At 28.9% G+C, this 21,582-nt stretch overlaps 2 protein-coding genes across 3 annotated transcripts; both read left to right on the forward strand.

Annotated features, from left to right (window-relative positions):
• The first annotated feature begins 146 nt into the window (after positions 1 to 146).
• On the forward strand, positions 147 to 6,643 carry Phtf (putative homeodomain transcription factor). 2 transcript variants are annotated; one of them, XM_083049634.1, is made up of 16 exons: positions 147 to 488; positions 695 to 834; positions 904 to 1,152; positions 1,226 to 1,412; positions 1,489 to 1,631; positions 1,798 to 1,900; positions 1,983 to 2,207; positions 2,576 to 2,643; positions 2,795 to 2,958; positions 3,056 to 3,192; positions 3,916 to 4,228; positions 4,861 to 5,089; positions 5,167 to 5,262; positions 5,349 to 5,492; positions 5,598 to 5,693; positions 5,768 to 6,643. In XM_083049634.1, exons 2-16 carry the CDS (start codon positions 817 to 819, stop codon positions 5,915 to 5,917), a joined length of 2,322 nt encoding a protein of 773 aa, XP_082905760.1. In that variant the 5' UTR covers positions 147 to 488; positions 695 to 816; the 3' UTR covers positions 5,918 to 6,643. The 2 variants fall into 2 exon arrangements, with proteins under 2 accessions (XP_082905760.1, XP_082905759.1); XM_083049633.1 differs by having other exon boundaries at positions 148 to 488; positions 941 to 1,152.
• Positions 6,644 to 8,629: 1,986 nt separating this feature from the next.
• Positions 8,630 to 21,493, forward strand: Oys (lysophospholipid acyltransferase 6). Its single transcript, XM_083049030.1, has 11 exons — positions 8,630 to 8,950; positions 15,797 to 15,942; positions 16,498 to 16,575; positions 17,224 to 17,315; positions 18,249 to 18,360; positions 18,646 to 18,781; positions 19,365 to 19,512; positions 19,603 to 19,808; positions 20,436 to 20,633; positions 20,707 to 20,858; positions 21,041 to 21,493. Exons 1-11 carry the CDS (start codon positions 8,861 to 8,863, stop codon positions 21,189 to 21,191), a joined length of 1,509 nt encoding a protein of 502 aa, XP_082905156.1. The 5' UTR covers positions 8,630 to 8,860; the 3' UTR covers positions 21,192 to 21,493.
• Positions 21,494 to 21,582: the final 89 nt, after the last annotated feature.

Raw genomic sequence — 21,582 nt, forward strand, 5'->3', positions numbered from 1 at the left:
AAGCAGTGGTATCAACGCAGAGTACTCAGCGAGCAGCAACCATTCAACAACCAATAAGCGAGGTAATATTAGCAATGGCGTAAAAAATATTGCCTCGCTTATTGGTTGCTGCTCGCTGCTTGACGCTTGACGCGTCCTGTCTGAATGAGCCTTTAACCAGTCCGATTTCTTTCGACGCTGACAGATGCTGACGATGCGAAATTGTTGGAAATAACTCTTCTACACGAGCGAGTGCTATGAATAAAGTCCAAAATTTATTTTAGCACTTGCATATACGTTATACGATGATATAACGTATATCGCTCCAATTGCTTGTACGATATATATAAATATTATATTCCGATTTCCGCATACAAATTTTGCGGAAAATTTGCATTCCGCTCTTTCGCAGATCATTATTATATATATCTTTGTTGGAGCCAACGAATATTATTATCAGACACTACAATGGGTCTAATGAATGTGGGACTCAATGATTTGGTACATTGGTAAGAAATCCTGATTGTCATTAAATTAATTAATTTAATTTGACATTTCTTCGAGTTCTGCGCTAATTTGATTAATCAAAACTGATATTTGAGGAGAAATATATGAAAATATATATATATATAATATAAAAATATATAATAAATATATATATAAATAATATAAAAAGAGAGTCAAATAATATAAGTGAAAAAATAAATTCTTCCAGGTATCAAAAAAAGATTGGCACATACGATAAGCAGCAGTGGGAAAGAACGATAGAGCAACATATTCTCGATGGGCTGACACATATTCCAATGAGGACGGCGAAACTTAAAACAGAATTAATTGATGTCGATCTTGTTCGCGGTATGCTACATAGATGTTAACAACTATACGCATACATATGGAATATTATTTTAGCATTCTTCTTGATAGGCATGTGTATATTCATCTGTGATATCAATGTATATAGGATCTTCATTTCCGAAAGCCAAACCAAAGCATGGCTTGTCGACAGTAGCTTGTCTAGCATTTCAGCGACTCTTATTCCTTCCGTTGTACAAAAAGTGGTGGATACAGCAAACGAGTTATCGCATCTTCGTGTTTTTCTTGTTACTATACAGCTTACAAGCTGTCAACCTCTCCATATATTACATTTATATGAGCAGGGAAAATGAAGCAGAAGTACGAAAAGAAGTTGTTGCATGTAAAAGCGTATAGTATCACTGTCCATCTGGATTATCACGTTTGTTTACAGATTGTGAAAATGTCAGAGGTATTAGTGCCTGTCGTTATGATGTTCATTCTCTGTATCGTTCATTCCCACATTGTGTCAACGCATTCAGGTCCTACTATGCTATGTAATCAATCCAGACAACGAATAACGAGACGCTCTCGACATGTTAGATGCAGAAACGGAAAGTCCAGGCATAGACAAAATTTACGTACGTATATGCAATAGTAGAAAAAACATTTATTTATTTCTATAATCCATTGAAATGTGATAAATTTTCATTGAAGGTATACATAAAGATTCAAAATCTTCTCAAGACATTGCCTCTGAAAAGGCAAGTACAGGAAGTGAAGAAGTATTCCCTGCAGTAAGATTTGCTAAGAAAGTGCTGATTGAGAATTCTTCAAATTATTCTATTAATCAGGTTCAAGTGAGTACTGATTGATTCAAATTTGTGATACTTTGAAAAATGTATGTCTGTATATGTATACATACACATACATATATATTTATATATTTTATACATATTTTTAGTATATATATTTATATATTTTTACATATATATATAGATATTTTTTTTCTTTTTACTATAATAGGAATCAGCAAATTCTCAAATAGTGTTGGACAAAGAGGCGATAAGTACAAGTGGGGAGAATTCTAATCCTCCAAGTGAAAGCTCAGCTAATAATGAAGAGCCAGGTAAGACTAATGTTATTTATTTTCTGCAAATTTGTATGTCTTGAGACTTATAAGTGTCTGAATTTCTCTATGTCTGCGATAGATAATATGCCAGAAGAACATGTGGCAAATATACATCAAGACGACGATGGCTTTGAGAGTTTAAATGGTAATGTTTCTAGTGACAATGACAAAGTGATAGGCCGCGCACTTCTGCAAGGAAATAGTTCAGCAAAGCAAGGAGTAGCGCAACAAACTAAAGACCACACATCGTGGTCAGAAGATAATCCTAGTCAGCAAGTTCCATCAAATCCACCAAAATGCTCAGGTTTGATTTGCAAGTACACAATTACACAATTACAAGTACACGATTTACAAGTATTGTAAAATAATTTGCAATAAGCAAGTAATTAATATTTTGCAAAATTAATTGTAAAGTTTTAATTGTTATTAAATTCATGATGATGCACAACAAATGATAAAAACGTGTAACTTGTTTGGAAGTTTGAAACTTACATATTTAGTGCTTTTCTTTCGATTTTTTAGGATTTTATATACAATATAATATTGTATGAAAAATCTTTTCATTTGTTTTTATATTTAGTTGCATTTCGAACCGCTAACACGCTTTAATCTTTGTTGGAAAGGTAAAAAATGGAGTAATAGCTAAATCATCGTTTTCCACTTTCCACGCAGCACCCGACCCATTAAAAAATGATGACAATTTTACGGATAATAAGATCAATATTCAAAACAGTATTGAGGTACTTATGTTTTTATACATATAATATACATATATATATATAATTTTTTTTAGATATATTTTTTTTATTCTATCAAGCATATTTATTTTAGGTTTTATACACATCTCGGTATTGATTTGTTGATTCTGCTAATGTTGTTAATTTTATTAAGGAAAAAAGTGCTCCGTCAAAAATATTGGGCTCAAGAGAGTCAAAGCAGCAATGTGAGAGTGAGGAGGAGGGCGAATGCGAGGAAGCTACAACGCATCATCTCACAGAGGCAACGACTTCAGAATGGATGGGAGGGACGACCAATAGCGACGACAATAGTTACAGGTGTGAGACTTAAATATATTTCCTTAACGAGTTATATAGTTTTTTTATTCGTGATTATATATCGGTTTTTATGAAACGGCGCGCGAAATTATTGCAGTTCAGAATTCGTAGAGTCCGATTTGGCCAGCGAGACCAATCTTAATTATGGAGAATTTGTGGAGCATCCTTTCTCCTGGGAATTCGAGTTGCCGCCTTCGATATTACTCAATTCTACCTGTACATCGTCTGATCGTGGTTAGTAATGAGAAACAAATTGCATATATACAGGGTGTCCCAAAAGTTCTGCAACAAATATCTTAAATATCTCGAAAACAAAGGCTTTTTGAGAAAAATGTTTCAAAATAAAAGTAGTAAGGCTTTTAAGTAGCGCATTAAGTAGGTAATATTAGTGTGAAAATAGCATTGTTAAGACTATGTAAAATTCACTTTGAAATTTTTAAATGGAAACCCTTATTTTTGATTAAATATTCATGTAGCTTAAGAGCTTTTCAGAACACTATAATGAAGTTTTTTTCCGCGAATTTTGTATATATTTTCTTAAAAATAACAAAATTTTACAAAATATTTTGTATTTCACGTTAAAATACTGCAAACTTCAAACATTATAATTCGAAAAGCACTGAATGAAAAAATACTTTATTATAGTGTTTTGAAAAGCTCTCGAGATAAGCTATAAGAATGTGCAATCAAAAAGAGGTTTCCATTAAAAAATTTCAAAGTAAATTTTACATGACCTTAACAATGCTATTTATAGTCACACTAATATTACTATTTAATGCGCCACTTAAAGCTCTATAACTTTTATTTGAAACATTTTTCTCAAAAAGCCTTTGTTTTCGAGATATTTAATTGTTTCAGAACTTTTGGGACACCCTGTATATACAATTGTGCCTTTTATCCTACTAATAAATGTAGAGTTTAATAGCGTCTCTAATTTGTACTCACTTTTGCCTGTAGTTTCGTGTACGATTTGGACGCGACGTGACATCAAGAAAGCCGAATTGTCAGTGCTGGACATCAGTTCAGCGATCATCGCCAGAGTCGAATCTATGCCGGAGAGCATGAATTACTTTTACGGCGGTCTGATACTTAGCATCGCACTATGTCTAATACCGTCGATAAAACGACTGAGCGATCATATGGGATCTGATATCAATATTAGTAACGTGTCTGTCAGCCTATTGCCTAGTGATATGATTCAAGTCAACTTGGAAACTTATACCGATATTTTCTGTAGAGTAATTGGCATAGTATTTGGAAGCACTTTCTGGTAAGAGTGAATATCTCATTAAAATATATTACTATCTCATTTTAAAGTATCTGGAACAGGGTGTTTACTCTCCGGAAAAACCAAAGATTATCAACATTTTTTTTAACTTAGAAAAATCCAGGAATTCTCATGAAATTTTATTAAGATTCAGGGCATTTTTTCAAAAATTGTGTGTTTGATAATTTCTATATTTTTGCAATATTTAAATTTTTGTTAAAATCTGTGATTCTATTGACGATTTCTTCTTAGTATCAAGGTCTTATGTAAGTTTCATAGAAAATTGTTCAACTTTTTATATAATTTTTTAATAATATTTAAAATAAATTAGTACTTCTTAAGACGTTTATAATAAATTATTTTTTTATTTTATATTTTATATTGTTATATATCTTTAGCGTTTAAATATAGTGAAATATTGCACTTTGTTATTGTCCAAATTAATTTTACGATTAATAAAACAATATTAAATGCTGCAAAATTACATTCTTGGTAACTTTCTTTGCAATCGTATCAATAAAAAACATTAGAAATCGCATTAGGGAATTTTTTCACAAAATTTGAGTGAACACACACTCTGTAGAACTAATAATTACTTAATGAGTGAAAACTTTATTAATTGTTTCTTTTTTTAGGGAACGAATACTGGTGCTTATTTCGACGTTCGAGCGACTTATACTGTCGTGCTTTTTATTTTTCTTACTCGCAGTCGCGGAACGCACGTACAAACAGAGACTTCTATACGCCAAGTTATTTTCTCACTTAACATCATCCAGGCGTGCGCAAAAATCCGATTTGCCGCATTTTCGCTTGAACAAAGTGCGCAACATAAAAACATGGCTGAGCGTCAGATCTTATCTCAAAGTGAGGATACACTTAACGCTAATAACGTTTTAAAAACTACATTTGCATACTCATTGTCTGACAATTTCGCGTTATAGCGAAGGGGTCCGCAACGGTCTGTAGATGTTATTGTATCGGCGGTATTTATCGTCACGATATTATTGCTGTCATTCGTAAGTCTGGAATTGATTAAAGTAAGTATATTTCTCAGATTTTTTTTTCCAGATTTGCTTTTACATTTTTATTTTCTCTCTCAACATTGTAAATCATATATTTTTAGGATCTTGAAAGCCTACACTCGCGATACAACGTCGAAGCATTATTTTGGAGCTTCTCGCTTGGAGTATTTATATTACGATTTATGACATTAGGAACGAAAATCAACAAGAAGTATAGAAATCTCTCAGTCTTGATAACCGAGCAAGTAAGTTTTACAATAATGCATTTGCACTTTTATTTTAGAGATTTTTTCTCTCTCTCTTTCACACACACATATTCACTTATTTATAATTTTCGATACAACTTTCAGATTAACTTGTACCTGCAAATTGAGCAAAAACCGCATAAGAAGGAAGAACTTATGGTCGCGAATAGCGTATTGAAATTAGCGGCTGACTTGATAAAGGTAAAGTTTTTTTTGTTGCAAATTCTCGATAAATGGCTAATATAAATGAATTAATCCAACGGGATGCTTTATAGGAATTGGAGAGTCCGTTCAAGATCTCCGGGCTCTCAGCTAATCCGTATTTATACACTATTACTAAAGTAGTATTGCTATCAGCACTCTCAGGAATTTTGTCCGAGCTGCTCGGTTTCAAGCTCAAACTGTATAAAATAAAAATAAAATGAAATAACGTAAAATGTAGGGTGCATCGACATGTCATGTATATATATTATCTGGCAATTTCAGATTTTTGCCTATTGAATTTAAACTTAATTTTTTTCTCAACAACAATCTCTGAATTGTACTTAGTAAAGGCGCCTCAGCTTATTAAAGTTTTGGAATATAGTATATAAGAAAATCTCTTGTTTAGCTAATCAAATTGATGATTATTTCTAAAAAGAGTACTCAATATACTTATTTAGAAATAAAAATAAATGCAGTTGTATAATAAAATTTAATTAAATTTTTATTAGAGGACAAATTAATTTCAAGTTCAAAGAAAATCTGGAAAAAGAAAGTTTATTAAATAACTACTTTCATTACATTAGAAGCTATTAAATTAGCAGCTTTTTGAATATATTTTATTAAATTTATTTCATAGTCCAGATTAATTTAATTTAATTTAATACTAAAAAATTATAATAGATAGATTTAATCATGACAAGGCAATACATTTATTGTACGCTATCAAAACATTACTTATAGCGTAACTCTCTTTTTGAGTTATTGCATATTATTATTTGATGGCATTATAGTCGGTTACAATGTTTAATATAAATTATATACAAAAAAAGTCTTATACTTAACAAAATGTGTAAAGTATTAAAATTGTTTAAATAATGTATAGTGTAAATATTAAAAATGACGATGATAACTGCTCGAACATTACGTAAAAGGTATCTCTAAAAATTTTTTTTATAATTTTAAATTATAAATATTTTATATATATTTTATATATAACAAAATATATATATATAATAAATATATATATATATATAATAAAAAAAATATATATATAACAAAATATATATATTTTTTGTTTATCTACAATTTTTTTTTGTTTATTCTTTACTGAATGTTAAAGTAAAATTGTATTACTGTTGTTATGAATGAAAAACGTTCTATTTTCTATATTTCCTTATATTTGTTTTGTAATTTAACTTGTAAGAGTTAGTAAAAGAAAAAAAACATATATATCTAATTAGGCGAGCATGTTTTTGTCAAGTTAATAATATAGAATATAGAGTGTAATCAGATGATTAAATCTATATATATATATATATGTCATTTAAGACAACATACCAACTTGAACATTTGTGATCTGATTTAACAAATATTTTAGGATCTATCTAAAATATATATATATACATATGTATAATTGTATGTTTCAAAAATATATATAAAAGTTGAAAAATGTATGTAAATATTATATATATTATAAAAAAAGAATATGAAAAAAATAGTACCTGTGCAATAAAATAAAATTTGATGTCAATTATTTTTCAAATATATTTTAAAAAATTTACAAAAAAAAACTTTATTACGCGAAGTATTTTTTCAGTACTCAAGCTTGTCTTAAAAGATATATGTACTTTAATTTGCAAATTAATTAATTTTAAATTTATATAGCTTGTCTTTGTCTTATGCTATTATAATATAAAATAAAATAAAGAAAAATAATATCTTATTGATTAGAAAAAATGTTCAACTATTTCAAAGGCCTTGATATATTTATATATTTATATACCTAGAGTATCAAGTTTAATAATATATTTAATAATATACATTCAAGGATTTGAAAATGTATTTTGTGTTAAATAATAGACTTAAAATTTTGTCGTTCCTTTTACACGAGTAATTTAAGTTTAATAATTGATACAATAAGATTAATGAAATATATATATATATATATTATAATTGAATCTTCAATTTCCGATTTCTTCTTTCTCTCAATCAAATTTTTTTTCTTTTCTCACGCGATTTAGAGCAAATATTTAAAAACTATGTTATATATAAATATATTCGAAATCGTATAATATTTTATCTTCGACAAATGATTAATAAATGTCTTAATCGATTCTATAATCAATACATATATGAATAAAAATAAAAAGGAGATAAAAAAGTAGTTTTTTAATATAAATTAATTATTAATTAAATAAATTATATAAATTTTATATAAATTATTTAAAAAATATATAAACATATATGTACTGACTATTATATTATTAGAGATAATAGCAATTTAAGATAGATATTTTTTTAATTTATATAATCTTCAATTTCCGTTTCTCTTTTTTAATATGATTTAAAACTGGAAATATTCCAAATGATATCAATTTAATATATATATATATATATATATATGAGTAAAAATATAAAGGAAAAGAGATAAAAAGTTTTTTATATAAATTTACATAAATTATATTTTATAATTAATATAATTAATGTTATATAATTATTAAATTTTATAAATTTTATATCAATTATTTATATTGATAGAGATAATAGCATTTTAGATATATATATATATATATATATATATATATATATTTTTAATATGATCTATAATATTTTTCCTCTTTTTTTTCTCTCGTATGAAATCTCCTTTTTATTTTTCCACGCGATTTAGAACTGTAAAATATATATCCATTATCAAATATATATATCCAAACGATCCATCTCTCATCACACGTATAGATATAGATCGATTATCCAATAGAAATTTCGATCTCGTTTCTCGGAGATGACAGCTGATGACAGCTAATATCGCGCGATCCTCCTTCCGCCGATACGCTCGCGCGCGATTGGTCCGCGAGGCGGCACGTGAGCATCTCACGCCAAATGACGCGAATGATGCCGGCAACGCAGAGCCGGCGCGCGCTCCGTTTCGCAGTTCACAATAGTTTAGTTGTACGGCGCGTCTCGCGGACGTCAGGCGTCATCATCAGCTGATCGTCGCGCGCGCGTCGGGTTACGCTTTACGTTCAATTAAATCTCGCCGCCTGTGATCTACGTGTCTTTTTTTTTTTTTTTCTTCATCTCCGGCGTCGTCGCCTCCTCGTGGTCCGTCTCGCGTGATATTTTCGCGCGACCACGATTTCCGGCGAAATCCTTCCCCCGACGCAATGGCCGCGATCATCACGGACCACGATTACTACGACGGCTTCCGCACCTTCTCCTGGCTCGCGGACTTTGTCGGGCTGCCTATCGACCAGGTAAGACCCCGGCAACCCCGGAGATTGCGGCGGAAAGGAGAGTCCGCGCCGAGATTCTCGTCCTCCGGGCGAGATTCCCGGGCGGCAACAGGGAGATATCGATCGCCGGAGGGATCTCTATCTCTGTCGCGCTTTTTTTTGCCTGTCTGTTTGTGCGCTTCGCGCAAAAAAGGTAGTTGATGTAATTATGACGGATATCGGTGGAATTTGTACTTTTTTTTTTTTTTTCCTTTCCCTTTAAGCATTTTGCATTTTAATTTGTATTTTATAATCGTATTTTGAAGAAGAGAAAATTTAAAAGAAGGAACGAATCCCTTTTTAATATACATTTTTTTTGTGTCTTGTCAAAGAAATACCGTGTGTTTGAAAATAATTTGCCAAGTAATTGCGTTGCGCACTCTGACTCTGAATGATGCAGTTGAATATGATTTCTTGAATTATTTATATGCTCATTCGCATTCCATCTGTAAATATTTTTGCAGTCAGTTTGCATCGATTTGAATAATCGATCCTTATTCTGCGCAATTGACTTCAAAATTTTTTTTAGATAGATATATACGTTTTTACTTTAATTTAAAGTAATTTTTTTGCAATTATAGAAAAGGCAACTTTAATAAAAAAAAGAGTATTATGCAAAGTTTAAAATTTTTTTCTGTATAGGTACATTTTTGTTTTTTCAATCAATTTTGTTTGCAATTATAGGAAACATATTTTATTAAAAAAAAAAAACATTTTATGCAAAGTTATGATGATTAAGCATTGATTTGAATAACTGAATAATTATTTTATTTAAATTCGAATGGAGTTCAAAATAAATTTTCCTTTAACATGAACTTCAACTCTTAAATTTTAATCGGATTAAAAATTGAAATACCTACGCAATTTTTTCTATATAATGAAAAGGACAAAACTGTTGCTGTAATTTATTTTTAGTAGTGTAATTTGCGATAATCTCCAAGTAGAGCGAATGATACAAATTTCGTAATTGAAACAAGTGAGAATTTATTCGTTACCACGTATACATAGCATATATATACATCGTACATTCTGTTTTATAATTAGAGTAATTTTGAAAGCTCATTATTACATTCAAGGCAAATATCTAGTTTACTGATAACCTCGAATTTTCTTAATTCTCTATCATCTAAAATCTAATACATACTTCTTTTTCTTTCCTCATTGAATTTTCTATCATTATTCAACATTAAAAAACAGCGAATTTATTTTCTTAGCAATAATATAATCAATTAATTTTCTGTGTTATCTATTTTATATATAAAATTATATATATATATATATATATATATATATATTTAAAATTATATATATATATATATTTAAAATTATATATATATACCAGGTGTCCCATTTTAAAGGACCCACTCAAATATCTCATTGTCAGAAACACTGCGTTAAATCGAAAAATGTTTCCTACAAAAGTTATACGGTTTCGAGGGGGACATAACATAGTAATATTCATATGACCTTGTGCGGCGTCTCCAAGGTCAAATGAAGGTGAGAATGAATTTTGAAAAGAAGAAAAAATATTAGGAAAATAAAAAAATGCTTCAGATAAAAGTTGTTCAAATTAATTAGTAGAAAAAGATATAATAAAAAATATGGATTTCCATTTAAAAAATTCATTCTCACCTTCACTTGACCTTGGAGGCGCCGCCCAAGGTCATATGAATATTACTATTCGTTATGTCCCCCTCGAAACTCTACAACTTTTGTAGGAAACATTTTTCGATTTAATGCAGTGTTTCTGAGATATTTGAGTGGGTCCTTTAAAATGGGACACCCGGTATATATATATATATATATATATATATATATTTAAAATTATATAAATATATATATAAAAAATATATATAATATAAAAATATATAAAAAATATATATAATATAAAAATATATATATATAATTATATATATAATGTGTATAAAAATTTATATATAAAACTAATTTTATACATATATAAATTTATATAGAAAACTAATTATGAATTACAATTACATTATTTTAATAGTAATTCAATTTTAATAATTCAGTATTACACTCTTGTGTGTGTTGTGTAAAAAGTATTTATTAAGGCTCCTGGATGCTCACCGCGGCCATATTGGATTGTGACGTCAGAGGCGAGAAAGCACACGCTGAAATTTCTTAGATGCCATTTTTTAATGAAAAGATATTTCGATTAAACAGCACTTCAGATGGCTTTAGCACACTCTTAAAAAACCCTGAAAACTATCCTTTTCCCTTTATAATCAATCGACATCTGTAAAATGATCGAGATATCAGACTTTGACATGCGGAATGACTGCGCATGTGCAAAGACCAGACGGACTGGGTTTCATAATATTACATTTTACAGCTGTTGATTGATTATAAAGGGGAAAGGATAGTTTTCGGGGTTTTTTAAGAGTGTGCTAAAGCCATTTGAGGTACTGTTTCATCGAAATATTTTTTTATTTCGAAATGGCATCTATAAGAAACTTTAGCGTGTGTTTTCTCGCCTCTGACGTCACGATTTCGACATGGTCAGCAAGGAGCCAGGAGCCTTTACAAAATTATGTATACCATATATGCATAATTTTGTAAACACATTTATTTTAATATTTTTACTATGACAAAGATTTAATATGAATACTTATATATACATTTTATCTCTTTTTTAGCTCTAAAATAAATAAATTATATATAAGTATCCAGTGTTGTGCTTAGATGATTTTAAAATTAGCTAGGTAAAGATGAGATAAAAATATGTAAATTCATCTTAGATAAGATAAAGATGATTTTGTTTTAAATATATCTAGATAAAAGATAAAATTACATGACGATTCATCTAGATAACTTCCAGATAATATTATTTTTAAAACCGCTTATTTAAACAGTTAAAAAATGTAAATAAATAAAAATGTAATGTAAAATAAAAAAATGTAAATTATAAAAATATATTCATACTTTTATTTATAAGTTTTTATCATTTACTGCTCAAGTTCTACTTAAATATTTTCATGTGCTATGAAACTCTAAACCAAATTATCTGAATATTATATTAGATAATTTAGTAAAGATTTCTTCTTTTCATCTAACACTTCTTTTCATCTAAGATGCAGATATAGATAATACATATTTTTATTATCTATATAAAGATAAGATAACGCCAAAATTTCATCTAGATGATTATCTATATAATTTTATTTAGATAACAGCAAACACTGTAAGTATCAATATTTTGTGAAATACGGCACATTGTGCTGGTCCCAAGGAGACCATTAATTGTGAGATCATATGTGCGAGATATATCGACTTATCTTTTTATAAGATTATAAACATTTTCTCGAGAATTATCAAGATAACGCGTAGCTGAAATGAGAGGAAGGGCATAAATGATAAAAAAATGCGCACAAACATATAAGTAAACAAGATTTGCAAGATGACAAATTGTTTCAAGTTCGATAGCCGAATTAATATTCTAAATTGAATCGTCTTAATCTCACTCGTACCTATAATACATAGAAGTTTAATTACCTAATTGCCTAATTAAATAGGATATCTGATCTCTTCTGAAATGAAATATTATGAATAAAACGATTTAGAGTATTTTCTTTATGACACCTTCATATTAATGCTTAACAAAGTATCCAGGGGATAAAGTTCAAGTTGTTCTGAAAGAAATATGAAGGAAAGATTCGTGAATATGCAACAAGTTTTTGAAACTTTTATTTAGTATAATATTTTCTGAAAAAACATACAAAAAATACGGAAATATATATCGTAAATATTAAAAATATATTAGATACGAATTTTGAAAATTTCAAAACAGCTTAATTAATTTTACTTAATTATAATTCATTAATTATATATATATATAAAAATGTTTTTGTGTGTTTTTCATTTCAAAAGTGTATTTCAGAAAAATTAAAAACTATTAAGCTAATTTGCAAGATTAATAATAAATAATAAATAATATTAAATTTTAAATAATTTTATTTAATTATAATTACTTAATTATAATTAAATGAAATTAAGCTATTTAAAATTTAATATTATTTATTATTTATTATTAATTTTGCAAATGATGTAATTTTTCAATCCGGATAGATTCACAAGAAAATTAAGGAAAGGGTTAGTGAAAGTGAAAGATTAATTATATCTGCGGCTTTACATAATGATGTGTCTTCAAGAAATACTATTCTATTACCCCCGATGAAAGGAAAAGTGCTTTATTCATTCATAAATAATTTCTAAAGATTTAAGTTCGCTACTAATATCTGACAATGTGAGTATAATAAAATTTGTATAAATACAATACGTGATATATGAAGGAATTTTTTCATTACGCTGTGTTATTTATAAGAACTGCTGTTTTTTGTCAGATAAGATTGCATTTTAAGGAACGTTTTTTTAGAGTTTAGAACACTTGTAACCCGTTGTAAAATGAAGTTGCTCGTACTTTTTTTATTTTTTTTTATGGTTACTCTTCGGAAAACGATTAAAAGCGTATTATATCCGTTTAAAATCCGTTTCTCTATTTTTAACGAAAAACCTTTAGCATCTCCCGTCATTTTCAATGACGCATTGCACTGGCAAAACAAAGTTCGATCAACTGTTTAAATAAATATGCTTTTAAAAATAAGAGTATATTATATATTATATATTATATTATATTATAAAAAAATATATATATATTATATTATTAAAAAAAAAAAAATATATATATATACATATATATATTATAAAAATAAGAATAAAGTGAAGGAAGAGGAACGAATTATAGAAAAGGAGAATTATTTTAGTTGGCTCTTTAATAAAATAAAAATATTTAAGAAACTAAAAAGAAGATTAAAGATTTTAAAAAATCTTAAAAATTTAAGATATCGAAGAATATAACATTATTCTTTTTTTCCATATTTGTCTCACAATTGATGAGTTTATGACGTTAATGAATATAAATTTCATATTTAGAAATAAAGTTATTTAAAATTTAATATCGCTTAATTTCATTTAATTATAAATATTTAATTATCGTTAATTTAATATCATTTATCATTTATTATTATGTTGCAAACGATGTAATTTTTTATTGATTTATGTATTTATTTCTGTTACATTTTCAATGATAATTTATTATGTAAAACATAGATTGTCCAAAGTGTACATTTTGTTTATATATTAACTTTTACGGTTTTTCAATTCTTAAGACTTGCTTAAGCTATACTATACTTTTAATTTATTATCACAATTATTGTTATAAAAACTGTCTGTTATACAAACAGTTTGCTTGTCTTAAAAATCTACATTAAGAAAGGTACATCTGAAATTGTTTTCAATCCAAAGAATTTTTATACATAATCCTTTATATTAGTCCTTATACCATAACATCCTTTCTTTCTTCATTATCATATAAATTAACTATTTACATAAAGTTATATTAATTTCAGATAATTTGATGCGCAAATTTTTAAATACTTTCACTTTTATAGCCACAAAAAGACGATTGATGAGTCTTATCTAATCTAAAAATAATAATAATAATAAATGCATAATGATACAAAATAATTTGCACGACGCATCTAATTTCGCAAATAAAATTCAATACTTAAGCAACAATGTTGTCTAGTATCCCAATTTAGTACCGTGAGCGCAAGAACCACTGGAGCAGAGGGATCAATGACCTCTCGTCGTGCGTCGCGAATTGCAACGGTGTTCCGAGGTGGAATGAATCCAGAACTCGAGTTAGAAATTACCGTTGAAATGTAAAAAAAAAAAAACTTGATAGCTCGAAAGTGTAAAATGGGTAATATCTCGTGTTTTCTAACGCGAGTGTGTATAAAAACGCACCGCCGATGTTTTAATTATTATATATATGTAACGTGCAACAAATAATAATAGGGCAAGTCGGAAAGGGGAATTGCTTTATTTTTTGCCTCTCTGCCTTTTGATATTATAAGCGTAATAATATTCTTATAGAGATATAAATACGAGGAAGAAACACTTTTCTCTTCGTACTCTCGATTATTTACTTATATACAGTCACTTATATTTTTAATAATCCTAATATGTATACAGAATGTCCCATTTTAATCGATCACCCCCCCAAAACTTTTTTATTTTTGATTGTACAACAAAATATTTCAAACTAAAGTTGTTTGAGTTGAAGAGGGACAGAAGATGGCGCTACTGACTTTTTTCTAAAGGGCGCTTTTCAAGGTCATTTGAAGGTCATTTATGTTTTTTTAAATGGAACCACTATATTTTTTTTTATAAATCGATTTATCGTAATTTTCGGCATAAAAAGTTATAAGGATAAGATGGCCAAAAAATGAATAAGTTTATGAGATATTTTATACTTAAACTTTGACATAATTTTACATAAACTATATGAAATATCTCGTAAAATATTCATTTTTCAACGATCTTACCTCAATACTTTTATGCATAAAATAATGAAAGGAATCAATTGGATAATCAATTGGTAAAGAAATATACACATAGTTGTTTGCAAGAAAAAATATGTAGCTGCTAGTTGCAATTTATATATTTTAATTAAGTTATAATCCATAAATTATATATAATTAATATAATTATATAGAAATAATTTTTTTTATATAAATATTTAATTTTATATAAATATAATTTTTGTAAATAATTGAATGATGTAATAATAATAATAATAATAATAATAAATAATGATTATAAAAAAATATCTTTGTCAAAAAATAGTGTATATATATATATATATATATACATATATATATATATATATATATATATATATATAATGAATTGCATAACTAATTAATTGAATATAATATAATCTGACACACATTTCTTTTGCAGGTGAATTTCGTCTTGACACAATTCACGGCGCTTATACTAGCCGGATTATTAAGGTCGTCTCTAAGCCCCATCGCTGCTACTCCAGCTGCCAGACATGTCTATGGCCTTATTATTGGCCTTGCTCTTGGATATTTTTGTTTTGGCAGGTGAGCCTATGCACACAGAAAAATATAGCAATGGGAATTTTAACACGTGGAAATTTTGGCTCAGAGTGTAAAATGGTTATAAAATATTGAGTACATGTCGCTTAAAAAGATCTCAGGCTCTCGAATCACTCGTTGATGATAATATTTCTTTTTTATCTACACCTAAGCAAATATTTGATTTATTAGTGTTAAATTAATAGGCAAACACAAAATATAGATAGGATAGGATTAGTTATATATCGTTAAAATATGTACATGTATGTGTATACATATTAATGAATTAAATAATTGATTAATTGAATATAATGAATTACATTCAATTATTCAATTCATTAATTATATAATGTAAATGTAAAATACCGATAAGCCGATAAGTATTTAAGAATACAATTCCGTTTTGCGTTTTACGCATGAAACACGCATAATCCAAGACTCAATTCTTTCAAGACACTGTTCTGCATTGTTATAACGAAAGAGAATACATTATTGTTTCAATAGAAAATAATACTATATGTCATGCTTTGCTTATTAATATTTTTTTCTTATTTTTTTCAGGCAAGCGATTCATCTCGCCAGTCTTCCTGCATTATGTTACGTAGCGATGCGCACACAAAATCCCCGCAATATGCAAAGGTGAATATAAATACGTGATAATACCGATGTGTCATGGGTCAAATACATATATATCTCTATCGAGATCGCAATAACATTTAGCATAATGGCAAATAATCGCGAATACTTGCGAACTTTGTTCTTTTCGGTAAAGGCAATTTTTATTGGAATCGAGAAGATAATAATTCTCTCATATATAATTATTTATATTTAAAATAATCATTATTATATATATATATATATATATATATATATATACACCTATATATATATATATGACAATGATTTTTTTTATATAGGAATTTATATATTTTTTATTATATATTTATTATATATTTAATATATAGAAATAGTCATATATATATATATATATATATATATATATATATATATATATTATATATTATATATATGTAGTCATATGTATAAAAGGCATGATGACATCATATATTTTACTTTGTCATACTTTACTAGACCGACGAGGACACATTAACTAGCGATAACGAGTCGTTAGGTATACTTTGTACGATCATTTGCATATATTTTTTTTTACGGCGCAATGAATACGGCGCGATCGCTCGTGCGAATTAACCGCATTTGATCTCTCTCGCTTCAACGATGACACAACGATCGCACGAACTTGACTCCCGTGCATTTTAAATGTTTCAGGGTCGTCCTCGCAATAGCGCTGATCTACTTATCGTGCATTCACTTTCACCGGCAGATCTACGATTACGGCTCCTACACCCTCGATATCACCGGTGCGTCATTCAACTCATCTTTGATCTCGTCCAGCTTTAATCATCCTCATTCGCTTCTTTTCGTTTGAAGAAGATTATTATCGGCGTCAGTCTATATTCCATAGAGATCTCGGATTTACAATAATTCGCGATTAATAATTGCTGAAGGATTTGAGCGGGGAAGAAATTGCTCGAATTAAATTTTTATATAAGAATGACATGAGAAAGCAAACAGTAGAGAAATATTTATTATATATTTTATTTATTATATATTATTATTTATTATATTTATTATATAAATTATATATAATAAATGTATATACTATATATAATATTATATAATAATAAATATTATATATTTATATATTATATAAATTATTATATATAAATACATATAAATATTTATAATTATAAATATATATTTTTTATTTTTATCAAAAATGTATAAATATTAAATATTTATGCTCTCTGATATGTTTACATTCACGAGCTCTTTCAAATACAAGTTTTCTATTCAAGAAAATTCGTATATAACTCTGAAACGTGATCCGTTATTGAAACGGTAAGAAATATATTTGCAATGTTGTCATCTTCTTCCTGAGCGCGATGACGTAAGCCTCTCGAATGCAACGCATTTATTTATTTTTATTATTATTTAGATAACTCTCGGGCGCAAACATGATTTCTCTATCAATTTCGCCCACTTGAATCCTTCAAGATATACGCTATACTTGTGTAATAAGTGAGTCTACTCCTATTATTCTCTTACGAACAATTCAGCGTGATATTGATTATTGAACAGTTAGTATACGTAACATTTGTTATTGTCTACCGAGCGTCCATTATATCCCTAGCTCTATTCGGCGCAGAGTATCGTTTCGCGATAAGTCGTCTTATTATTCTCCCTCGTACACCCAGCTTTTGTAATAAACGTCCTCCTCTTTTCACACACAGGTCCTCTCATGGTTATAACGCAGAAAGTGACTAGTCTCGCGTACAGCATTCACGACGGGTTAACGCGACGCGAAGAGGAGCTGACACCGATGCAACGTCATCAGGCTGTGCAGTGAGTGCACACGTGCTCTTTTAAACCCGGTTGTTATTTATATACCTTGAGCTTAAGAAACGCACGATGTAAAGCAGAGAGAAAGAGAGTCGATAAATACTGTTTCTCAAGTTAAAACCGTGTGTAAAATATAGAAATATTTAGCTTTTCTCAAAGAGAGAATGATGTAAAAGAGACTTTCCAAGTTTCCCGAGATCTCGCGATCGTTTATTAACTGAAGTAAAGTTGTTCCTGGAAAGCATTGTATCGTATCTGTTTCAATAATTTTAATTTTAATTTTTACAGGAAGATGCCGACCACTTTGGAATACTTTAGCTACATTTTTCACTTTCAAGCCCTGATGGCTGGCCCGGTGATATTTTATCGGGATTACATCGATTTTATACACGGACATCATTTACCTGGCGCAAAATCCTTAGCTGTGAGATGATATTAAATTTATATGTAAAGATCTCTATATATTATCCGTTATGATTTATTTAGAATATCATCTTTTTCTTAAAATATAAAGATTGGTTGCGACATAGCTTCGTAATGTAATGTCATAAATTGCGAAGGTGCCAAAACATTCATGATTTGCCAAAGTTGTTATTTATATAAATAAAATAATATATATATAATATAAATTATTATTTATATATTTGTTTATAATATAATTTTACTATTATTATTAATATAATTTATTAATTATTAATTATTTATATAATATAATTTATTAATTATTAATTATTTATATAATATAATTTATTAATTATTAATTATTTATAATTTTTAAATAAAAGAATATACATATATATATTTTTAAAAATAATAGTGTATACAATATAATATATAGACAATATTATATGCACAATATTAAAAATTTATATAGAATTAATTTTAATAGAGAATTTGTACTTCTAGATATTAATATATCAATTATTCTGTTTTTATTTAAAAAAAAGCAAATTTAGGCCTTGCACAACGCGAGATCTAAATAATTAATTTAAAAAACAATCTTTTAGACTTTCTACGATAAAAACAGCCGAGAGAAAGAAATTGTCCTGGAACCGTCACCGACTCTGGTCGTCATAAAGAAAGTCGTGGCGAGTCTAGCATGCGCCATTGTATTCATCACATTCATCCCGGCTTTCCCGATACAACGTGTGAAAGGTTCGTTTAAATCCTTGAATCTTTGTCTTATTTTGTCTTGTCTAGTATCTATCCATGTTGCCATGTTAATGATCCATTTCTCGCTTTCAGAGGGCGAATTCCTGAAGAACATGAGTTTGCTTTACAAGATATGGTATTTAATGCTGACGACTATGCTCGTGCGCTTCAAATACTATCACGCTTGGTTGTTCGCCGATGCTATATGCAACAATTCCGGTCTCGGGTTCAGCGGTTACGATGAACGAGGCAACGCACGCTGGGACTTGGCCTCCAACGTAGACGTTTATAAGTTCGAGGTGCGATACGTCTAGTCGTTTATAACACGTAACGATGGGATTAATAAGTAGGTTCGAATTTGTTTGCATGCGGTTTTGAATTCTCTAACGATAATTACTTCGAAAAAAAAAAAAAAAAAACTAAAGTAGACTCAAACTTGAACGAGATAATTATTCTTCGAGATTTGATTACTTGGCAAATACAATATATGAAATACAAATTCAGATATGAGAAGGGCTAGTAAAAGCCAGGTGTAACAAAATTATTTTTAAATTTCTGTACATTAATTTCATATATTTATACAAAATAAGTATAGGGGAGTCCTAACTTTTTTCATACCTAAATTTGTATTTATATATATCAGAGCTTTTTCGAATTATTATTTTAATATATGAAATATTATTTCTGATGAGTATTATTCGAATTCTAGAAAAATAAAACTTGATAAGCGGATTCGATTCGGATTTTTAAGTCCATATTGAATTTAAACCCATCTCTAATAATAATAAATAAAAATAATTAAAATTTCCAAGTACTACATCAAGCACACGCTTGTGAGCTCTTCTTATCATTAACAATACATTATCTACATAGCTACACTTATCTATAAAGTAAAACTCTCAGTTTATCGTTTGATCGATTTCCAGACATCGCTCAATCTCAGAGATAGCATCGAAAGTTGGAACAAGGGCACAAATCTGTGGCTGCGATCGATCATGTACGAGCGAGCCGGTCGTAACAAGGTGCTCTATACGTACGCCCTGTCCGCTCTCTGGCACGGTTTTTATCCTGGCTATTATCTCACGTTCGCCAGCGGGGCGTTCTTTACTGTGGCGGCACGTTCGGTTAGTAAAAATCCCGTTGCTCCTGTTTTATACGAATGAAATCGTCCGATTTTCACGTCTCGTTTCTCACCAGATCCGTCGTCATGTCAGGCCACTGTTTCTGGAGTCTCAACGAAAGAAGACCCTTTACGACATACTAACGTTCATCACGACGAGGATCGTAATGGCCTACATGACGTTCAGTTTTATACTATTAGAGTTTATGCCAAGCATTAAAGTGTACCTGTAAGTGTAGCAGGCTAATAGATACCCAAGTAGCAAACTGACGTCATTAAATGTCAAAATAACGTTATTTTGACATTTAATGACGTCATTCGACGTCAAAATGACGTACGTTTGCTACCTGAGTAATAAATTAATTATAAGTTAGAATTTTTTTTATTAATACAATTTTGTTATCGCTCTAGGTATTTGTACCTGTTCCCGCATTTATTGGGTTTGATCGCGATAATACTTCCACCCCGTCTGGGACTGTCGCGAAAGGCGCACAAACAACAGTCAGCCGAGACTGATCTCTCCGAGGCGATTAGCAACGGAAACGCACACAAAACAATGTAGTCTTCTTCTTCTGATCTTCACGACATGTTAACAAAGACAGATATTTTTTATGGATGTTTTTAATAATATATACAAATATTAATGCATACCTATATACAATATTTCTTGTTACAACGCAATTACATATGTGAAAGTCTATATATATCGAGACGATGTGCCGCGTGTGTGTATGTGTACATTATATAATTTATGTTTAAAAGCATTATTAACTTCGAAAATGTGAAACGTATCGTTTTCTTTTTTCTATGGCAAACAAGAGAAATTTTATAATTCGCCTAAATATATGGCCGTTTTATCTATGATTCTGTTTTCCATTCGCTCTTCTTCCTATAGATCTGAAACAAAATGGACGAAATTAGGTGAAGGTCTTATACGATACGATTTTATACAT

The sequence above is a fragment of the Prenolepis imparis genome, unplaced genomic scaffold (genome assembly GCF_030444845.1).
Source record: "Prenolepis imparis isolate NDT839.2.m4 unplaced genomic scaffold, iyPreImpa1.0 SCAF_11, whole genome shotgun sequence".
NCBI classification, from domain to species: Eukaryota; Metazoa; Arthropoda; class Insecta; order Hymenoptera; family Formicidae; genus Prenolepis; species Prenolepis imparis.